At 44.1% G+C, this 18296-nt stretch overlaps 1 protein-coding gene and 1 pseudogene across 3 annotated transcripts; one reads left to right on the top strand and one right to left on the bottom strand.

Moving 5' to 3' along the window:
• The first annotated feature begins 4517 nt into the window (after positions 1-4517).
• TMEM52B (transmembrane protein 52B) lies at positions 4518-11405 on the top strand. 3 transcript variants are annotated; one of them, XM_090043986.1, is made up of 6 exons: positions 4518-4817; positions 5049-5443; positions 6102-6145; positions 7235-7273; positions 7692-7861; positions 10389-11405. In XM_090043986.1, the coding sequence occupies exons 2-6, from the start codon at positions 5390-5392 to the stop codon at positions 10631-10633; spliced, it is 552 nt and encodes a 183-aa protein (XP_089900112.1). In that variant the 5' UTR covers positions 4518-4817; positions 5049-5389; the 3' UTR covers positions 10634-11405. The 3 variants fall into 3 exon arrangements, with proteins under 3 accessions (XP_089900112.1, XP_089900111.1, XP_089900113.1); XM_090043985.1 differs by lacking the exon at positions 5049-5443; XM_090043987.1 differs by lacking the exons at positions 4518-4817; positions 5049-5443; positions 6102-6145 and adding an exon at positions 6152-6567.
• LOC149866654 (U2 spliceosomal RNA) lies at positions 8508-8723 on the bottom strand (annotated as a pseudogene).
• Positions 11406-18296: the final 6891 nt, after the last annotated feature.

Raw genomic sequence — 18296 nt, forward strand, 5'->3', positions numbered from 1 at the left:
AGAGGATTACTATAGCTGAAAATAATGCTTAATCCGTTTGAGGTTACCTGAGATCATGAAAAAGATGAACATTCATCAAGTTTTACTGTCCAAAGTCTAGGAGACAGCACATTTTGTGCCCAGTTCTGGACAATTCCTTACATATATCCTTTTGTGGAACAAAATGTACACAATGATTGCACCATGCAGCAGTGTAAAACCCAGTAATCCCCAAGCGGGTGGCACAGTTAGTTATAACAGGACTCCATCTTATTAAGTCTCCATCAAATCCTCTGAGGTTTGTGTAGCAACCCCCATGGAACTTGGATGGAGGAGCACAGATTGCAAGGGAGAAGAGTTTGGATGAGGCACCAGAAAGCCAGTCTATGTGGACATGGCAAAAATGCAAGCTAGAGGTGATGCATCTATGTTTTAGTTGTCTCAGTAAAAAGCCAAATTAATTTTACAAGCAAAGCAATGTAGGACTGGAAGGGGCTTCATGGGCCATTACATCCAGTCTCCAGCCTTTCCAAGAATCATAGAATTATAGAATCATAGAAGTCGGAAGGGACCTTGTAGATCTTCAAGCCCGATCCCCCGCCTGGGCAGGAGAAAAAGGCTGGACTCAAATGAGTCCAGCCAGGTAGTCATCAAGCCTCTTCTTAAAGATCCCCAGGGTAGGAGCCAGCACCACTTCCCTAGGAAGTTGGTTCCAGCTCCTAGCTGCCCTAACTGTGAAGTAGTTCTTGCGGATGGCTAATCTAAAATCTACTCTCTAATAATTTGTGTCCATTATTCCTTGTCATGCCAGGGGGTGCTAGGGGAAACAGTGTCTCCCCATACCCCTCTGGTCCCCCCTAGTGAGTTTATAGACACTCACCAGGTCCCCCCTCAGCCTTCTCTTGTGAAAGTTGAACAGGTTTAGGTCATGCAGTCTTTCAATGTAGGGTCTGCCCTGTTGTCCCCGGATCATGCGGGTGGCCCTCTGCTGGACCCTTTCAATGTTGTCCACATCCCTCCTGAAATGGGGCACACAGAACTGGATGCACTACTCCAGCTGTGGCCTGACCAGCGCCGCATAGAGGGGGAGGATCACCTCCCTGGCTCTAGTTGAGATGCAGCTGTGGATGCAGGACGAGGTCCGGTTAGCCCTGCCAACCGTGACCTCGCACTGTCGGCCCATGTTCATCTTGGAGTCAATAATGACTCCAAGATCCCTTTCTGCCTCTGCTCTCAAGAAGGGAGTTTCCCATCTTATAAGTGTGCTGCTGGTTTCTACTGCCCAAGTGCAGCATCCTGCACTTGTCAGTATTGAAACACATCCTGTTTTTGTCAGCCCACTCCTGTAACCTATCCAGGTCTTGTTGCAGTCTTTCCCTCCCTACTAGCATGCTCACCTCACCCCAAATTTTGGTATCATCAGCGAATTTAAACAGGTTGCATTTCACCCCGTCGTCCAAATCACTGATGAAGAAATTGAACAGCGCAGGCCCCAGGACCGAGCCCTGGGGGACTCCGCTGCCCACTTCCCCCCAGGTCGAATATGATCCGTCCACCACCACCCTCTGAGTGCGACCCTTGAGCCAACTTGTAATCCATCTGACTGTGTAGGCATCAATGCCACAGTCGCCTAGTTTTTTAATGAGGATGGGGTGGGAGACGGTGTCAAAGGCCTTGCTGAAGTCTAGAAACACTACGTCTGTGGCGACACATGTATCCATTGCCTTTGTGACCTGATCATAAAAGGCAATCAGGTTGGTCTGACATGACCTGCCCCTAATGAAACCATGCTGGTTGCCCTTGTGCATCATCTCTGAAGCCGGCCCATCACACATGTGCTCCTTGAGGGTCTTCTCAAAGAGTTTCCCAAGGACAGAGGTAAGACTGACGGACCTATAGTTGCCTGGGTCCTCCCTCTTCCCTTTTTTGAAGATGGGGACCACGTTAGCTATCTTCCAGTCATCTGGCACCTGGCCCGAGCACCACGAGTGCTCATAGAGCCGTGCCAAGGGCCCTGCAATAACCCCAGCTAGCTCCCTCAACACCCTGGGGTGGAGAGCATCTGGACCCGCTGATATGAACACGTCCAGCCCCACCACAAGCTCTCTAACCCGGTCCTCCCCAACCTGAGGTCTGGAGGCGTTCCCCTTGAGTGCATCTGGCATCACAGCGGGGAAGTCTCGGTCCCTGCACCATTTGTCCAAAGAAATTCACAAATATATATATCCACTCTGACCCCTCCTGCACACCGCAACTACAAGGCACTTTAAAAAAGACATTAGAATATGCCTGAAGGAAAGACCAGGAGAGACAAGGGCACCAACAATGCTTTACCTCCGCAGTAGCAGGGAGTTAGCCCTTTTATGTGGTACACGGACTGTGGGTCTACTCCATATGTAGTTGCAGGGGAAAAAATGAAATTCTTGTGAAATCCAAGTTCTTTCCCATTTTTTGTGTTTCTAAATATGCAAGAAAAAATATCAGATGTGTGATGAGGCTGGTCTTATCAAAACAGTCCTCAGAATTGTGATAAGACATGAATAACTTCTAAGTTTCCATCAACTAAGAGTTGCACAGTTAATTTTCTTCTCAAATCTACAAGTAGATGTGCTCCCAGGTGAGATTGGGTTAGCTCAAGGAAGAAGATGTGTGTAGTCTATACATGTTTTTACACATGCAGTGTGCACATATCCATAAGCGGACCTTGTGAATAAGGAACTCCCCTTTATCTACACCTACCAACTATGCCTTATGCAGAGCCCAAGGGTGGATATGTATAAATCTGTGGACCGTTGAAATCTTCAGCAACACAGAAGAATATATTTGAAAGACAATGGTGTTTTTAAGCAATTTTGTACATCTGTTCTCACAAGCTTATAATTGTAAATCTTTAAAGAGAAGAAAATTTGGTGAGAGAAAATTCACTTTGGTATCAAATAAATCAAAGAACTATAAAACTGCTTGATAATGAGGAAAAGTATTACATTGATGTGAAGGGAATTTGTCTGTAACTATTTAATGGACTAACAAGGCTATATTTGAATTACAGTTCTATTGCCACAATATTGTCAGACACACCACAGAAATTAAAGGAGTTTAGTAAACAGTGTCAAGCCAGCATGAACAATCTCTGAAGGCTGCTGTTTCAGATGCCAGAGTTGTTCTTTCATTAGAGAAACTTTTATCACTTAACATGCTATTTCTCCAATTCTGATAATTCTAAAATTGAAATTCTCTTCTCACTAATAGTTAAAGTCTGACTGACAGTATGTTGTCAATGACTATCAAACTAAAAAAAAAATCTGGAAAGGTTTGAGCTTCTGTACTTGATGATATATGACCAACCAGATTCTTTGCCAGTGTTAATCAGAGTAGGTCAAGTTGACTTCAAAGAAGTTATGCTAATTTGCACCATGTTAGTATTTGACAGCTGAAAGATTAAACAGAGCAGGAAGATTAAATTGAATTTTTTAACAAGAAATGATCATGTATTTAGGGTTGGCATGAATCCTTTGTAAATTCAATGACAAGGTCCCCTCCTCCTACCACCCCTACTCCCTCCTAAGCTCTACTTGTGTTAATTGTAAGTTGTTAAATTAGACTGAGTTTTTTACTTTGCAGCTAAGTTGAGCCCACACAGATAATTTGCACTTTTTTCTTTTGTTATTTTGTATTGAGCCATATCAGTTCTAAATGTTGCATTTAATAAGAAAGCTGCTGAGCTGACATGTATGTGTGTATGCTATCTGTTCTTTTCAAGCTTTTGTGATATATTGGAAGATTTAAAAGGGAAAGAAAGGAAAGGTGAGAACAAGAAAGTGGAACAATGTATAGGCGGACAAGAAGTCCCTTGGGGCCTCCCACCATTACTCAAAATGCACTCCAAGTTCAGAAACTGGCTTATGTACAAGAATGATTAGATAGATAGATAGCTGGATAGATAGATAGATAGATAGATAACCTAAGAAGAACACCCCAAAGCTATTTTGCAAGTTGCTCGCTCATGCTCATATACACGTTTTTATAATTGGGTTGGTGGATGGTTTCTTAACCTCTGGTTTATGTTCTCGAATCCATTTGTTCTGCTCTGTGGCTATAATAGGCATGACTGGAGCTAATGATTCACTTGCCTAATGTGGATACAACGTGATCACAACATGAAGTAACAAGTCTCCCTCATCACTGCACTGTTCACTTCCTCATCACCCTTCCCCAACAACATTCTTCTATACCAGTCCTGGGTGGTTGCAGGGCACAAACGGTAACACATTACTAGGGAGCATTTTCCTATTTCAGAATTGGAAACAGAGAAAGCAAACCTAATTACATACATGTAATCACTCAGTGGCTACTCGTGAGCAGGAATGTAATAGAAATTCAAAGTGATTATACAAAGGGGAAAATAAGAGGGCATTAAAAGAAGTCTGTTAAACCAAAGAGCTTGAGGGAGAATAGCAATAAATATAGTAGGAGACGCAACAACACATTTTGTTGCAGAAAAATAAAAGTGGTTGAAGGGCATTGGAAGAACTGGGTGGGGAGCAAAGGGTTTCATGGAAGGACTGCGGAGCATCAGCAGAGCTGTGTGGGGAGCCCAGATTGCAATACCAGATGGAGGGACTGGAGGGCAGGTTGGAGATGCATCAATAGAGGCTCAAAATGGAAAAGGCACCAATGGAGGAGTAATGGACACTGTATTAGAAATGTGTCCCAGTATTTCTCCCATGACTGCCCACTCTGCACAGGAGGAGCTTCCCAGGTGCAGTGAATATCCCCTCTATTCTGAACCTGAACTTCTGGTTAAACTCAACATGCCAGATCAGCAAAAGTATAACAACGTAAGTGGGGCAGGAAGGGGTCTGCATGTGGGAGGAGAGAGAGGAATATCGTCTTGGGTAAAGGGATGGATCAGCAGCCTGACCTTCAACCTGCACCATTTTCCCTGGGGAAGGGGGCGGAGAGAATGGTAATTGGGAATGAATGAGGTTAGAGCAGCTTTTTCCCCATAGAAGAGAAGAAGTTCTTCAAGACCAGGGTTGTATCTTTTTTTCTTTGACTCCATGGACCAGATCAATTGGAAATAGAAATCTAGGACTAGTATCTTCAGAGGTCCTTCTGCAGTGGTTGAATAGTACCTGAGTTCCCTTTAGAAGAGGAAGAAAGAGAGTAACAGAAAGAAACAGACACAAAGAGATAGACAAACACGAGTGGAGAAAAACAGAGAAAGAAACAGCCAGAACAGTGTGAGAGAGAGGAAGAAGACCTGGGCTTCAGCAAGTGGTGGAATAAAGAAAAAGGGGATCACCCCTATTCCCTTCCCTGAATTGAGGATCAGTGAGGATGCACTGAATGTAGGAAAGAAGAACGGACTGTGGGTTACATGTGAAAGCAGAGACCTCTCTAATGCCTCATGGAGACCCATAGCCTGGTCGTGACCCTCTTTACCCTGGCAAGTCTCTTGTGGGTGAGTCGCATCACAAGTTCCTCTTTTGTCAAGTATAGCATCTGGCTATGGTATTACTTCAGTACATTTATAAGGTGTCAGAAGCTGATGTGAAATAAAAGTTTCCCTATTATTTCAAAGTGGTGGGAATATATAGAACAGTCCATACAAGACAGAAGGTCATTCAAAGCTGTAATAGGGAAGACAGAGAAAATAAATGTAGACACGTGAAGCAAGAGAACAAGTGGAACAGAACTATAGTGAGGAATGATAGAAAGTACAGGTGACTAACTGCAGGTTCCCAAGAGGCACAGGAGAATTCAGAGCTCTAATAAGCATGATGCTGATGGCTCAGTATTTGACAGTGGAAGGGAATTCAGATGTGTAACTCAGACTGTAGAAAGTGGGTGATAGTTTACACAGAGAGAAAAGAAGAGAATGTGGGATCTATAATGGAAGCAATGACAGCTGGGATGTAAAACAGTGACAGAGGAATAGATACAATTATGATAGAGTGAGTGAGAGGGATAATAAAAGGTGTCTCAAAAGTGAGTCTTTCCAGGCTGGGGCTTAGGACCGGCATTGGGAGAAATAAAAGACAGGATAATACCAAGACATCAGGGAGCCCAAATCAGGACAACTAACATTTATTGCCTCTGCTTGCTTTTTTTCCATATAGTTTCCACAAGTGCAATGTGAGGAGGTCTGTGTGAACACTGAACAGTAAGTATATGAACATCCTGAATTGGTTCCAAAACAGGGCAGCGTAAGTGTGGATTTGAGAAGGCTCCACTTATGGTATTTTCCACGGTCTACTACAAGTGAGCTGCCATAGTGATAGTGCAGATTCCCACAAGAAACTAATGCAGACAGAATGTGGGGTTTATTTGAAATTATTTGCCAAAAAATTCCTAGGAATAAATCTTGCTCTGCAGCTGATTCATAAGCAATTCATGCTAAGTCATCTGCAATATGAACTTGAGACATACTGACGAGATCTGATTGGACACATAAGTCGTGCTTCTGCTTCCTACATAAGTAGTACTTCTACTTCCTACCTGGATCAGTTTAACACTTATCAGGCATGTCTACATGTGCTTTTATGTGCACCCAAACTTAATGTGCATTTGCCTAAGGTTTACACTGTAAGTAGCCTTGATTAGAGTTATGAATTTGAAGTTTTCTACATGAATAGATACTTAAATTTACTATTTCTTGGAAAAATGATATGGACATTTTCAAGAATCTTAACAGAAAGTGAATGCAAAGCAAATATTAAAGCATTCAAGAAAAAATTGATTTTTATTAATGAAATTTTGGGCAAACTTCTTTTTTCAGATGCTTAACTAACTATATGTAAAGTAATGTACTTTGTGCACGAGGGATAGAAATACAGAGAAAAAAAACAAAACAGCATTGTTGGAAGACCTAATTTATGAAGAGAGATTAAGAGAAGAAAGTTTTAGAAATTATAACTCTCTATTAGTAACTGTAACTGAAAGTTGTAAACAGAATAGGAGGTACGTGAATGAGAAGAAGGACAAGGAACAAGTGGGCCAAAGCCAAGGAGACAAAGATTTCAGGCCAGATCTTTAATAGAGAGATTTATTGGAATATTGTACTTGGTGTGAGTAGTGGAAGACCCTCATGTAAGTAATTTAAAATCTGGGACACAGATTTGCCCATAGGCAGTCATCAGCTGGAGTAGAGAGGGGAGGTGGCATGGGACAGTAGAGAAGACAAAGATGGATTTCCCTATCTGTAACTTCCCGGTTTTTCTGTTATGACCTTTTTATTGCTCCTTTTCCTCAGATGCTCAACCACTAACTGGGTCCACCTCTGGTACATCTGGTAAGTTTGCATGTGCATCCCTCCATAAATATCTGGTTTAGCTGTTACTTTAGTTACTGAGCAAACACAAGAATTAAGATTATTTAATGCCTCAAATCTTCCATTTGGCCCCCTCTAATGTTATAAAAGTTGTATTGCATTTCTCCATTCTTCCTGGGTTGCATTATTGTTACCACATTATCTTGGACAGACCTTAGTGTCTCTCTCTCCATCTCAGTTACATATTCCTATTAAATATATTAAAGATAAGATGCATCATGCACAGAATGTTTTTACGATATGGCCAGGTGCAGGGATGACATTTTTTACAGGACTGTCTCCTTATATTTTAATAATTGCAGTTGGATCATGTATTACAATTCCTTCAATGCCTGCACTAAAATGTGTGGTAGTAACTGTGTTCCCTCTCCCTTTATAGGCTGGTGGTAGCTATTGGTGGGCTTCTACTCTTGTGTGGCATAGTCTTAACCTGTGTGAGGTGCTGCTGCCTTAACTGTTGGAGGGCTGGAGAAGAACCAGTTCCTCACCCGTATGAAGTTACAGTCATCGCCTTTGATCATGACAACACCCTCCAGAGCACAATTACATGTGAGTGTCACCTTGCAAAAGCCAAGCTCCTTACAAGGAAGGCTGAGAGACCTTGAATGAAACTTTTTGTACTCATAATATCTTCATTCATGAGCCCCACAAGTCTTGTATTTTCTGTGTGTGGTAAAGGAGTAGCGGGGTGGCAGGTTAGGGAGCAAGGCTGGCATTAGATGAGGGTAGGTTCATTATGTCACTTGGTGGAGTGATGATGGGAAGGTCCTCGGCCCCATGTCCCACCACATACAGCAAATTATCTAGTGCTGGGGAATGGGAGGACTTGGTATATAGGGGCACTTGTACACGTGATGGGGGTTTAGTTTCCTAAATTGAAATGGTGGGTTTTAATTGAAATGATTAAAAACCCACTGTTTCTATTTAGGGATTTCCATCACTGTTATGGCAAGGGGCCTGATTTTTTTTTTTTTTTTTAATACAGCTCCCGGCCCTTTCTTCCATGGCAGCAGTTCCTCCTGGGGCTGCCCAAGCAGGCTGCTAGCAGGCAGATGCTGCCTCAGCTCAGCCTCAGGGAAGAGTTTCCTAGTTTCCTGGTTGTTAGGGTCAGAAGGGGCCTCAATAGGTCATTGAGTTTGACCCCCTGCCCTGAGCAGGAAAGAGCACTGGGATTATTTTTTTTTCCTTTTTTTCTGTTTTTTGCACCAGTCCTGGAAGCACTGCAATACCAGGTCAATGCATGGAGTGGATGGAGCACGCTCCTGTTCCACCACCCAATACCAAAAAGAATCTGCTCAATATAGACCTCCTGCCCCTAAGCTAAGTTAGGGTAGCCTGTCTGAATAAGAAAACAAACTCCCACAAAGATAAGTTAGTATAACTCATCTAAGTCTAACACAAAGATAGGTTAGTGCAACCCATCTGAATAAGATCACTGGGATTAGATGACCCCAGCCAGCTGCTTGTCCAGTCTCCTCTTAAAGACACCCAAGGTAGGGGAGAGCACCACCTCCCTTGGGAGCCCATTGCAGATTCTGGCAACCCTTACAGTGAAGTTTTTCCTGATGTTCAACCTAAATCTGCTGTCTGTCAATTTGTGGCCATTGTTCCTGGTTATTCCAAGGGGTGCCCTGGTAAACAGAGCATCTCCTACTTCTTGCTACCATCCCCCACCTCTCCTCCCCAGCAATGAATTTGTAAACGGGACAAGATCCCCTCTCCACCTTCTTTTGCAGAGGCTGAAAAGATTCAGGTCCCTCAGTCTCTCCTCATAGGGCCTTACCTGCATGCCGTTAACCATACAAGTGGCCCTCCTCTGGACCCTCTCAAGGTTGTTCACATCTCTCTTGAAGTGTGGCATCCAGAACTGGATGCAGTACTCCAACTGCAGCCTGACCAATGTCGCACAGAGGGGAAGTATCACCTCCCTGGACCTGTTTGTGATGCACCTGATAATGCATGATAGAGTGCAGTTAACTTTACTGATTACTTCATCACATTAACAGCTCATATTCATTTTGGAGTCGATTATGACTCCAAGATCCCTTTCTGCTCCTGTGCTGCTGAGAAGGTCATCCCCTAGCCTATAGGTGTGTTGGTGATTCCTTCCCCCTAGATGCAGCACTTTGCAGTTGTCTTCGTTGAACTGCATCCTATTCTGTTCTGCCCTCTTTTCCAACCTGTCCAGGTCCACCTAGATTTGATCTCTTCCCACAACTGTATTTACTTTTCCCCATAATTTCATGTCATCTGCAAATTTGGACAGAGTGCTCTCAATGCCTTCATCCAAGTCGCTGACGAAGACACTGAATAGCACAGGTCCAAGGACCGAGCCTTAGGGGACCCCACTGCCCACATCTTTCCAGGTTGAAACTGACTCATCCACCACCACTGTCTAGGTGTGACCCTTAAGCCATTCGCCCCCCACCTGACCATGTAATCATCTATGTCACAGCCGCTCAGTTTGCTTATGAGAATACGATGAGATACGCTATCGAAGGCCTTCTTAAAATCCAATTAGATGACATCTACCTCAGCTCCTGCATCTAAGCATTTTGTGACCTGGTCTTAAAAAGAAACAAAGCTTGATCAGGGCAGGTGCTGCCGCCAAGCTGGGGCAGCACCTGCCTACTAGCCACCCAACAGGGCAGTCCCTGGGGGTACCACTGCCATGGAGGGAAGGACCTGAGCCCCTGACAGCTCAGGGTCCACCAGCAGCTCACTGCCAGCTGCAGGAGAGGAAGGAAGGCTCTACAAAAAAAAAAAAAAAATCAGGCCCCTCAATGCCTTTTTTTTTTTTTCTTCTAGCGGAGACTGCTCACATAAGCTGCTGCCAGGCCATACAGCTCCAGAGTTGTGGGGGTGCCTGGTCCTTCCCTCTGTGGCAGGGGTGGCATCTGGGGCCACTTGGGTCGGGTACTAGCTGCACGGGTGCTGCCCCACCTCAAAGGCAGCACCCACTGGATCCAACTCTTCCTCAAGTCTGCACGCTGAACCCAGCAAGTATACTTTTCTTTGCCTTCTGACAAGTTGATGGTTTCTGGTTTAAACCATTTATTGTTCCCATCCCTTTTAGCTCTCCACTCTGTGTTCGGTCCTGCTGCCAGGAGGATACTGGCCGTGGCACACTCCCATAACACTGTACAAGGAGCACCACCCCTTTGTGGATCAGAAACGCCCCCAGTGTATGAGGAAGCCCTACGCATGAGCAGGTTCACTGTAGCCCAGGCTGGACACAGAGCCACAGACTTCGCTCCGATACCAGAGGAAAAACAACAGGCTTCAGCTGAGAAAGAAAATTCACAACCAAATCTCCCATGATGCTATCACTTATGACTTTATTCAGCAACAAATGGGCACATCTACATGTGCACTTTACTGTACATTAACCTATTTAATGCGCATTAAAACATCACTAAAAAACAATGCTCTTTAGTTAATGTGCATTTTCTTAGTACCTCACAATGGAGCTACTATATTTAATGAGCATTGACTAAAGTGCATTAATGCACATGTAGACATTAATATTCACGGAAAGAATCTAGATCTGTACTGGCTGGGTACAGGACATGTTTGATTTTTTTCTCCGTTTTTGTCTAATGTCATGAACAAGGAAAGAAAATAACTTGATTTCCAGTTAGGCTATAATCCAGAGTATTTCTGTAGAGCTCTCCTGTTCAGTCTCTGAGAGCTGGGATTGTTAATCAGTTACTAATATCCATTGTTACTATTTATTGCAATTTTTACCCACAGCAGTAAGATGCTTATTATTGTAGTACCAAGCACCATAGGTGGCACATACAATAAGCTGACAGTGCTGTACTGTTGATGCACTCTAATAGAAGATGCAGAAACCCTGCACTGAGATGCAGTAGCTTCTTTTGGAAGAGTATGGACACAAGATGCTCCATTTGGTGGGGTTTCTCCAGTAAATTCAGCCTGGCTATAAGGGAGGTAACAATGATTCATTAGTCAGAAGGGACAAGAGCGATTTGATGGGAGGAAACGTAGGAACAATGAGAACTGGAGAGAAGCCTTTATGTTCTGTGGTTATTGGTAATCTTGTTAATAAAACCAACCTCTTGAGACTTTATAGCCAGCCTCCATGTTGTGTAGTGGTAAAAGGATGAATTTAACATAATTCAGTGTGCTTTGTAATTCAGAGCAAGGCAAAACTACCAGCTGCTTATTTAAGCGAAATAGTATACTGAGGTAGCTATTGTGTGTGTGGACACTCAGGTACAACTAGTTCCAGTTTATCTTAGTCCAGGCTACTCCATGTGCAGAGAAACATTCACATTTGAATTAAGCAAATGCAATATTTAGACTCACAGATGAGACAGAGATGAGACAGAGATGCTATGTGGGAAATAAAGCTCATTCAGTGTTTTCATTGCATCTGTATCGCAATGCTTATTAATATTACTAGAGCAGATCAGACTATTCAAGCTAAATAATATTCAGTGGGTGCATCTACATGTGCATTAATGCACTGTTGCTACCACAGATTAAGTTTAGTACTTCTAATATGAGATACTAAACAAATGCACAGTAGCCAGTGATAATGCACAGTAGCAAGTGCGCACAGTCTTTCTGTGATGCTTAATGCGAAGGAGGCTAAGTCTACTGTGCTTTAGTGCATTAGTATGTTTTTTGCCACGGCATGCTAATGCGCAGTAGAATTAGTCTACTGTGCATTGTCTTGTTTAGACACACCTAGTATAAATGTAAGTCACTTCCCTGAACCTTAAGAACTAAGTTTTCAAAACTATTTAACAAATAGTTTGTATAAATAAGTTTCAACCTATAGATTCCTTTAGAAATCTTACCTTGATTAGGAACTCTTTCTGAAACCTGATTAGCTTTCTCTGTTACGTGATTATTGGTTCTGCTTCAAGATGAAATGGGTGAAAAACATTTATGCAGGCATATAGAAAATAACAAATCATGAATAATTACAAATTAATTAATGATAAATTGATAATGTGAACATGTAGATGGAGGTTCAGACATATAGGTCTTTATGTCTGTATCAAAAGTGCATGTATATGAGGCTATGATTTTGTTGGGACAGTCACAGGTGTCAGGAACCATGGGTCTGAAAAAGTGCTTTGACTCTCACAATGTTCCATGCCATCCGATCAGAGATGAGACTGTGCTGTTCATGGGAAGTGTAGATCAATCTGTAAGGCTGGGTTACTGAAGGGAGTGCTAGCAATCCCCCTGAGGCATTGCACCATGGTAGAGAAATACAGCCAGTGACATAGTTGGTCAGATGTTGCAAACATGCTTGGAAACCTTGATGTGAGTATTGCTCTTTTTTTCTACAAGTCTGATGTGGACTTCATTAAAAATTCCTGTGCCAAAATCATAGCCTTACGTATAGGCCCCCTGTCACTGTAGGATCTGAGTGCTTTACTGTCCTTATTATGGTATTTAGATTTAGCCTCATAACCCATTATGAAATCAGGGAACATTATATGAATAGAGAACTGGGGCATAGTAAGATGAAGGCCCAGACCATTAAAGGCTTTTATGTACCTAACTCTCACAGAAATCACTTAAAGGGATGCTTAAAGGAGGGTTTTGAAGGAAGATGATGGAGCAACTTGGATGATCCAATCAATAGGGATTAGGTGCCTAAATAACTTTGGGTATCCAGACATAAGTGTCTTCCTAAAGATCACAAGGTAAGTCTGCAGCAGAGAAGGTCTCAACCAGTTAAGAAAATTCCTGAATCCCTGATAATTTTCTTGTATTATCCAGTCATTGTCTAACTAGTTACTACTAGGAGCAACCGCAAACTATTGACTTCTGAATAATTTTCAAAACTCTTTTCCCACAATTCACCTTGAATTATTATTAATAATTATTTTCTGGGGTCTTGTAAATTCTCAATAATCTCATCCAGCAGTTGGTTTTAATCCAAGTCAAATATGATTACTCCATTACGTGGCTGAACATTTCCTGAAAAATTCTGGGTGACTCTGCTATAAAAATCTGGAACAGATGGTCACATTTTCACTTGCTGACTCTTTGCATAGGTCTGCCAAGTACACAGAGTTTCAGGAATCCTTAAAGAACTTCTTCCATTTAAAACACAACACACCTTCACTTCCTCCACCCTTCCAGAGCTCGGAGTAGAACACTCCAGTATTTGACACTTCTGTGTGTTTAGCACTAGAGGTCACTCATGCTCCAGCACTTTAGCTTTTGGTAGGGAGCATTGTCATGGAGCAATAAAGATCTGGCTAAAACAGAATTGTAGTACTCCCTTCCAGCCAGCTTTCCCTCTTTCCTGCCATCCCTCTTTCACTCACTGTACAAAATACTGTCTTGCTTGTTATGCAGCCCTATCGCCCGGATGCCACCTTTGATTCAGCCATTTCTGTGGGTTTCTGCATCCAAGTTCTCTAAATCTTGCTGATTGTTTCTGGGTAAAATATGGCTTTTCCAATCTATGCACAAAGCTAAAACTAGTTTGAGGGCTCACCGCTTTGCACCTGACTTACTCCAGCATTTTCAAACGATGCAGTTATGCCCTGCTTCTGTCCACTTAGAATGCTGCTGCAAAGACATTTTCCAGCCGATCATTTTGACCACCATGCCTCTCTGGGGAGACTGTCTCCACTTGGCTGTTTTTCCTCTAACATAACAAATATAAGCTATTTGTCTTCACTTTCACAGTCCTTTATATAGCCTGTCTTTCCTTGAACTGTCATCCACAATGCCCACCTCCTTCGCCCATTGCAAGTTACATTTTTTAATAAATACCTTTGTGCTTTTTTGCATGCTTGGCCTCATGCTTGGGAGAAGTTTATTCACAAAGATGCCTCTATGTTTTAAAACCCTCCTTAAAACTCTTTTGCTGTGATGCACAAAGAAAACTTGGCAATGATTAGCCTGACGGCATGCAGAGACTCCTGCTTACCATGCTGACAAGTATTATCTTGCTGTTCCCTTATACTCTTGCACTGGTCTGTCTATATCCATTTATTGTCCCTTCAGTGGTAAAATAGTTGGCTCAGGGGCTTTTGTTCTGTGTTTCTATAGTTCTGGAACAACGGGATCTGTCCATGATTAGGGTTCCAGAGTACCATAAAATAATTTCACCTGCTACAGGCTTGTGTTTTATTACTTTGACCTCAGATGAGCCTGGAATTAATTAAAATGTCATTGTGTCACTGTATAAGTCTCTGGTACACCTAGACTTTGAATACTGCACATAGTTCTGGTTCCCCTACCCCCAAAAGCATAGAATGGAACTAGAAAAGATATAGAAAAGGGCAACGAACAGGGACAGGGGTGTAGCAAGACTTTTGTACAAGGACAGACCAAATATATTAGGATTTGTCAGCTTGCATAAGACATAGCTGAGGGGCACTGTATTTTGGCATATGCTCCTAATCTTTTCCACCAATATCAGCTGGGGAAAATTAGGGTGCATATTATATGTGAAGAAAAGGGTTCCCCACATATCCAGAAATTTTGGGGGGGGAGGGGCAGGGAGAGGTAGAGCAGTGACAGCATTAATTGCTGAAGGTCTGGGAGTCACAGCAACTAATGATGTTTCTGATCCTGTCCCCTGCCACCAAATTTCCAGACCCATAGGGAGTCCCAGTTCCTGACTATGCACGCAAATGGGCTAGCACACAGGGTTGGTTTGCCCTGGCACAAGTCATGCTGGGTCTGACCTGGCACATGGCCCTGGATCTGGCTTGCCATTTCTTACCCCATGGGCTCCAGAGCCATGTGCTGGGTCTGATCCCACATGCTGCCTCTGGGGTTGTACAGGGAGCCTGAGACCATGTGTTGGCTCTGGAACCATGTGCTAGATCCAATCCAGACTTGGCACACAGGCCTGGGCTCAGTGCATGACACTAGAGGTAATGCATGTGGTCAGACCTGGCATGTGACACTGAACTCAGCAGTTGATCCCAGGCTCAGCACACAGCCCAAATGGCAGCACATAGGGTCAGACACAGCATGTGACTCTGGAGCCAGGGCATAGCTCCAGACTTTTCATGTGGTCCCAGACTTGACCCACTGGATCTGACCTGGCATGTGCTTCATGAGCTAGCATGCAGAATCAGACTGGACATGTGCACCTGGACCCAGCATGCCAGGTCAGACTGCAGGCCCAACCAGTGTAAAAGGCTGGCGGTAGGCTAAGGAGTGGGCTCAACTCCCTAGCTGCCACCACTAACTTACCTTGATCAAAATTTTTTTTTTCCTACTGGCTTCCCTGCAAAATCAAAGCATATACTATACACAGGAGCATGTTATTTGTCAAGTTCTATTATTCTGGGAATTTAGCCAGTAGAACAGAAGTCCTAGACTTCAGAAGAGCAGATTCTGGTAAACTCAGGAGACTAGTTAGAAAGGCCTTCCACGACCAGCAACTGGATGATTTGGAAGTTCAGGATCAGTGAAGCCAACCTGATTACCTTTTATGATAAGGTCACAAAGGCAATGGATACATGTGTCGCCACGGACTTAGTCTTTCTAGACTTCAGCAAGGCCTTTGACACCGTCACCCACCCCATCCTCATTAAAAAACTAGGCAACTGTGGCATTGATGCCTACACAGTCAGATGGATTGCAGATTGGCTCAGGGGTCCTACTCAGAGGGTGGTGGTGGATGGGTCATATTCAACCTGGGAGGAAGTGGGCAGTGGAGTCCCCCAAGGCTCGGTTCATGGGCCTGCACTGTTCAATTTCTTTATCAGCAAATTGGACGGCGGGGTGAAAAGCACCCTGTTTAAATTCACTGATGATACCAAAATTTGGAGTGAGGTGAGCACGCTAGTAGGGAGGGAAAGACTGCAACAAGACCTGGATAGGTTACAGGAGTGGGCTGACATAAACAGGATGTGTTTCAATATTGACAAGTGCAGGATGCTGCACTTAGGCAGTAGAAACCAGCAGCACACTTATAGAATGGGAAACTCCCTTCTTGAGAGCACGGAGGCAGAAAGGGAACCCAGAGTCATTACTGACTCCAAGATGAACATGGGCCGACAATGCAAGGTCACAGTTGGCAGGGCTAACCGGACCTCGTCGTGCATCCACAGTTGCATCTCAAGTAGAGCCAGGGAGGTGATCCTCCCCCTCTATGCGACGCTGGTCAGGCCACAGCTGGAGTACTGCATCCAGTTCTGTGCGCCCCATTTCAGGAGGGATGTGGACAACATTGAAAGGGTCCAGCAGAGGGCCACCCACATGATCTGGGGACTACAGGGCAGACCCTACATTGAAAGACTGTGGGACCTAAACCTGTTCAGCCTTCACAAGAGAAGGCTGAGGGGGGACCTGGTGACTGTCTATAAACTCACTAGGGGGGACCAGAAGGGTTTAGGGGACACACTGTTTCCCCTAGCGCCCCCTGGCATGACAAGGAACAATGGACACAAGTTATTAGAGAGTAGATTTAGATTAGACGTCCACAAGAACTACTTCACAGTCAGGGCGGCTAGGAGCTGGAACCAACTTCCTAGGGAAGTGGTGCTGGCTCCTACCCTAAGGATCTTTAAGAAGAGGCTTGATGACTACCTGTCTGGACTCATTTGAGTCCAGTCTTTTCTCCCGCCCAGGCAGGGGGTCAGGCTTGAAGATCTACAAGGTCCCTTCCGACCCGACTTCTAGGATTCTATGATTCTATGAAGCTTCCTTTAGGGGGCAATTTTCAGTGCTCAAAAAGAGGTCAAAAAATAGGGAAGGGGCCAAGAGACTCCCTTGGCTCAACAAATATATTTTGAAAAAGAAAAAACAAGCATATAAGCAATGGAAAAATGATTCAGCATTCAGAGAGGAGTACAATCATATGGCCAGGGTCTGCAGGTATCAGGCATGGGAAGCCAAGGCAGGCATGGAGATCAAGCTGGCAACCAAAATGTAAGTGGTGGGGTATTAAGAAGCAACCAGTATGGGTTTGTCAAGGGTAGGTCATGCCTAGCAAATCTGGTGTCCTTTTATGACCAGGTAACTAACCAGCTGGATAAGCAATATGAGGTAGACACCATTTACCTAGACTTCAGCAAGGCCTTGAGATCCTTTCAGTCAAGCTGGGAGGTACTGGACTAGTCTAGTCTACAGTGCGGTGGGTTGGCAGTTGGCTCAGAGTCCAATCCCAGAGATTTGTAATTGATGGGATGGCCTGATCCTGGAGGGCTGTTTCCAGTGGTGTCCCCCAGTGATCAGTGCTTGTGCCCATACTCTTCAATATCATTATCAATAACTTGGATAAGGGGGTGGAGAGTGCAGTGATTAAGCTTGTGGATGACATCAAGCTGTGGGGAAATGTGGCCACATCTGAGGAGAGGGTTAGGATCCAGGCTGACCTCAACAGACTGGTCCTATGGGCTGAATGCAATCAGATGAGGTTCAATAGGGACAAGTGCTAGGTCTCTCATCTGGGTAGGAAGAACCTTCACCATAACTATACAATGGGTGGTGGTCCACTGGCTGGCACTGTATCTGAAAGGGACCTGGGTGTGACGATCCACCAGAAGATGTACATGAGCCAACAGTGTGATGAAGTCACCAGCATGGTAGGACTCTGGTGTGTAACATCCAGCGCGATGCAAATAGATCCAGAGAGGTGCTCCTTCCCCTCTATTCAGCATCAGTGAGGCCACAGCTGGAGTACTGTGTCTGGTTCTGGGCACCACACTTCAAGAAGGATGTAGATAAGCTCAAAAGGGTACAGAGAAGGGCCACTCATATGATCAGGGGCCTGGAGGATAGGCCTTATGAGGAGAGACCCCGGGAACTGGGTTTGTTCAGTCTGACAAAGAGAAGACTGAGAGGTGATTTGATAGCTGCCTAAAAATATGTCAGGGGTGAACACCAAGATCTAGGGAAGCAAGTCTTCAGAAAGGCACCCCCAGAGAGGACAAGGACAATGAGCACAAGCTAACTGAGGAAAAATTTAGGTTCAACGTTAGGAAAAACTTATTTTCTGTAAGAGTATCTACAATCTGGA

Source organism: Crocodylus siamensis, chromosome 4, assembly GCF_052110815.1.
Source record: "Crocodylus siamensis isolate JL-2025a chromosome 4, ASM5211081v1, whole genome shotgun sequence".
NCBI classification, from domain to species: Eukaryota; Metazoa; Chordata; order Crocodylia; family Crocodylidae; genus Crocodylus; species Crocodylus siamensis.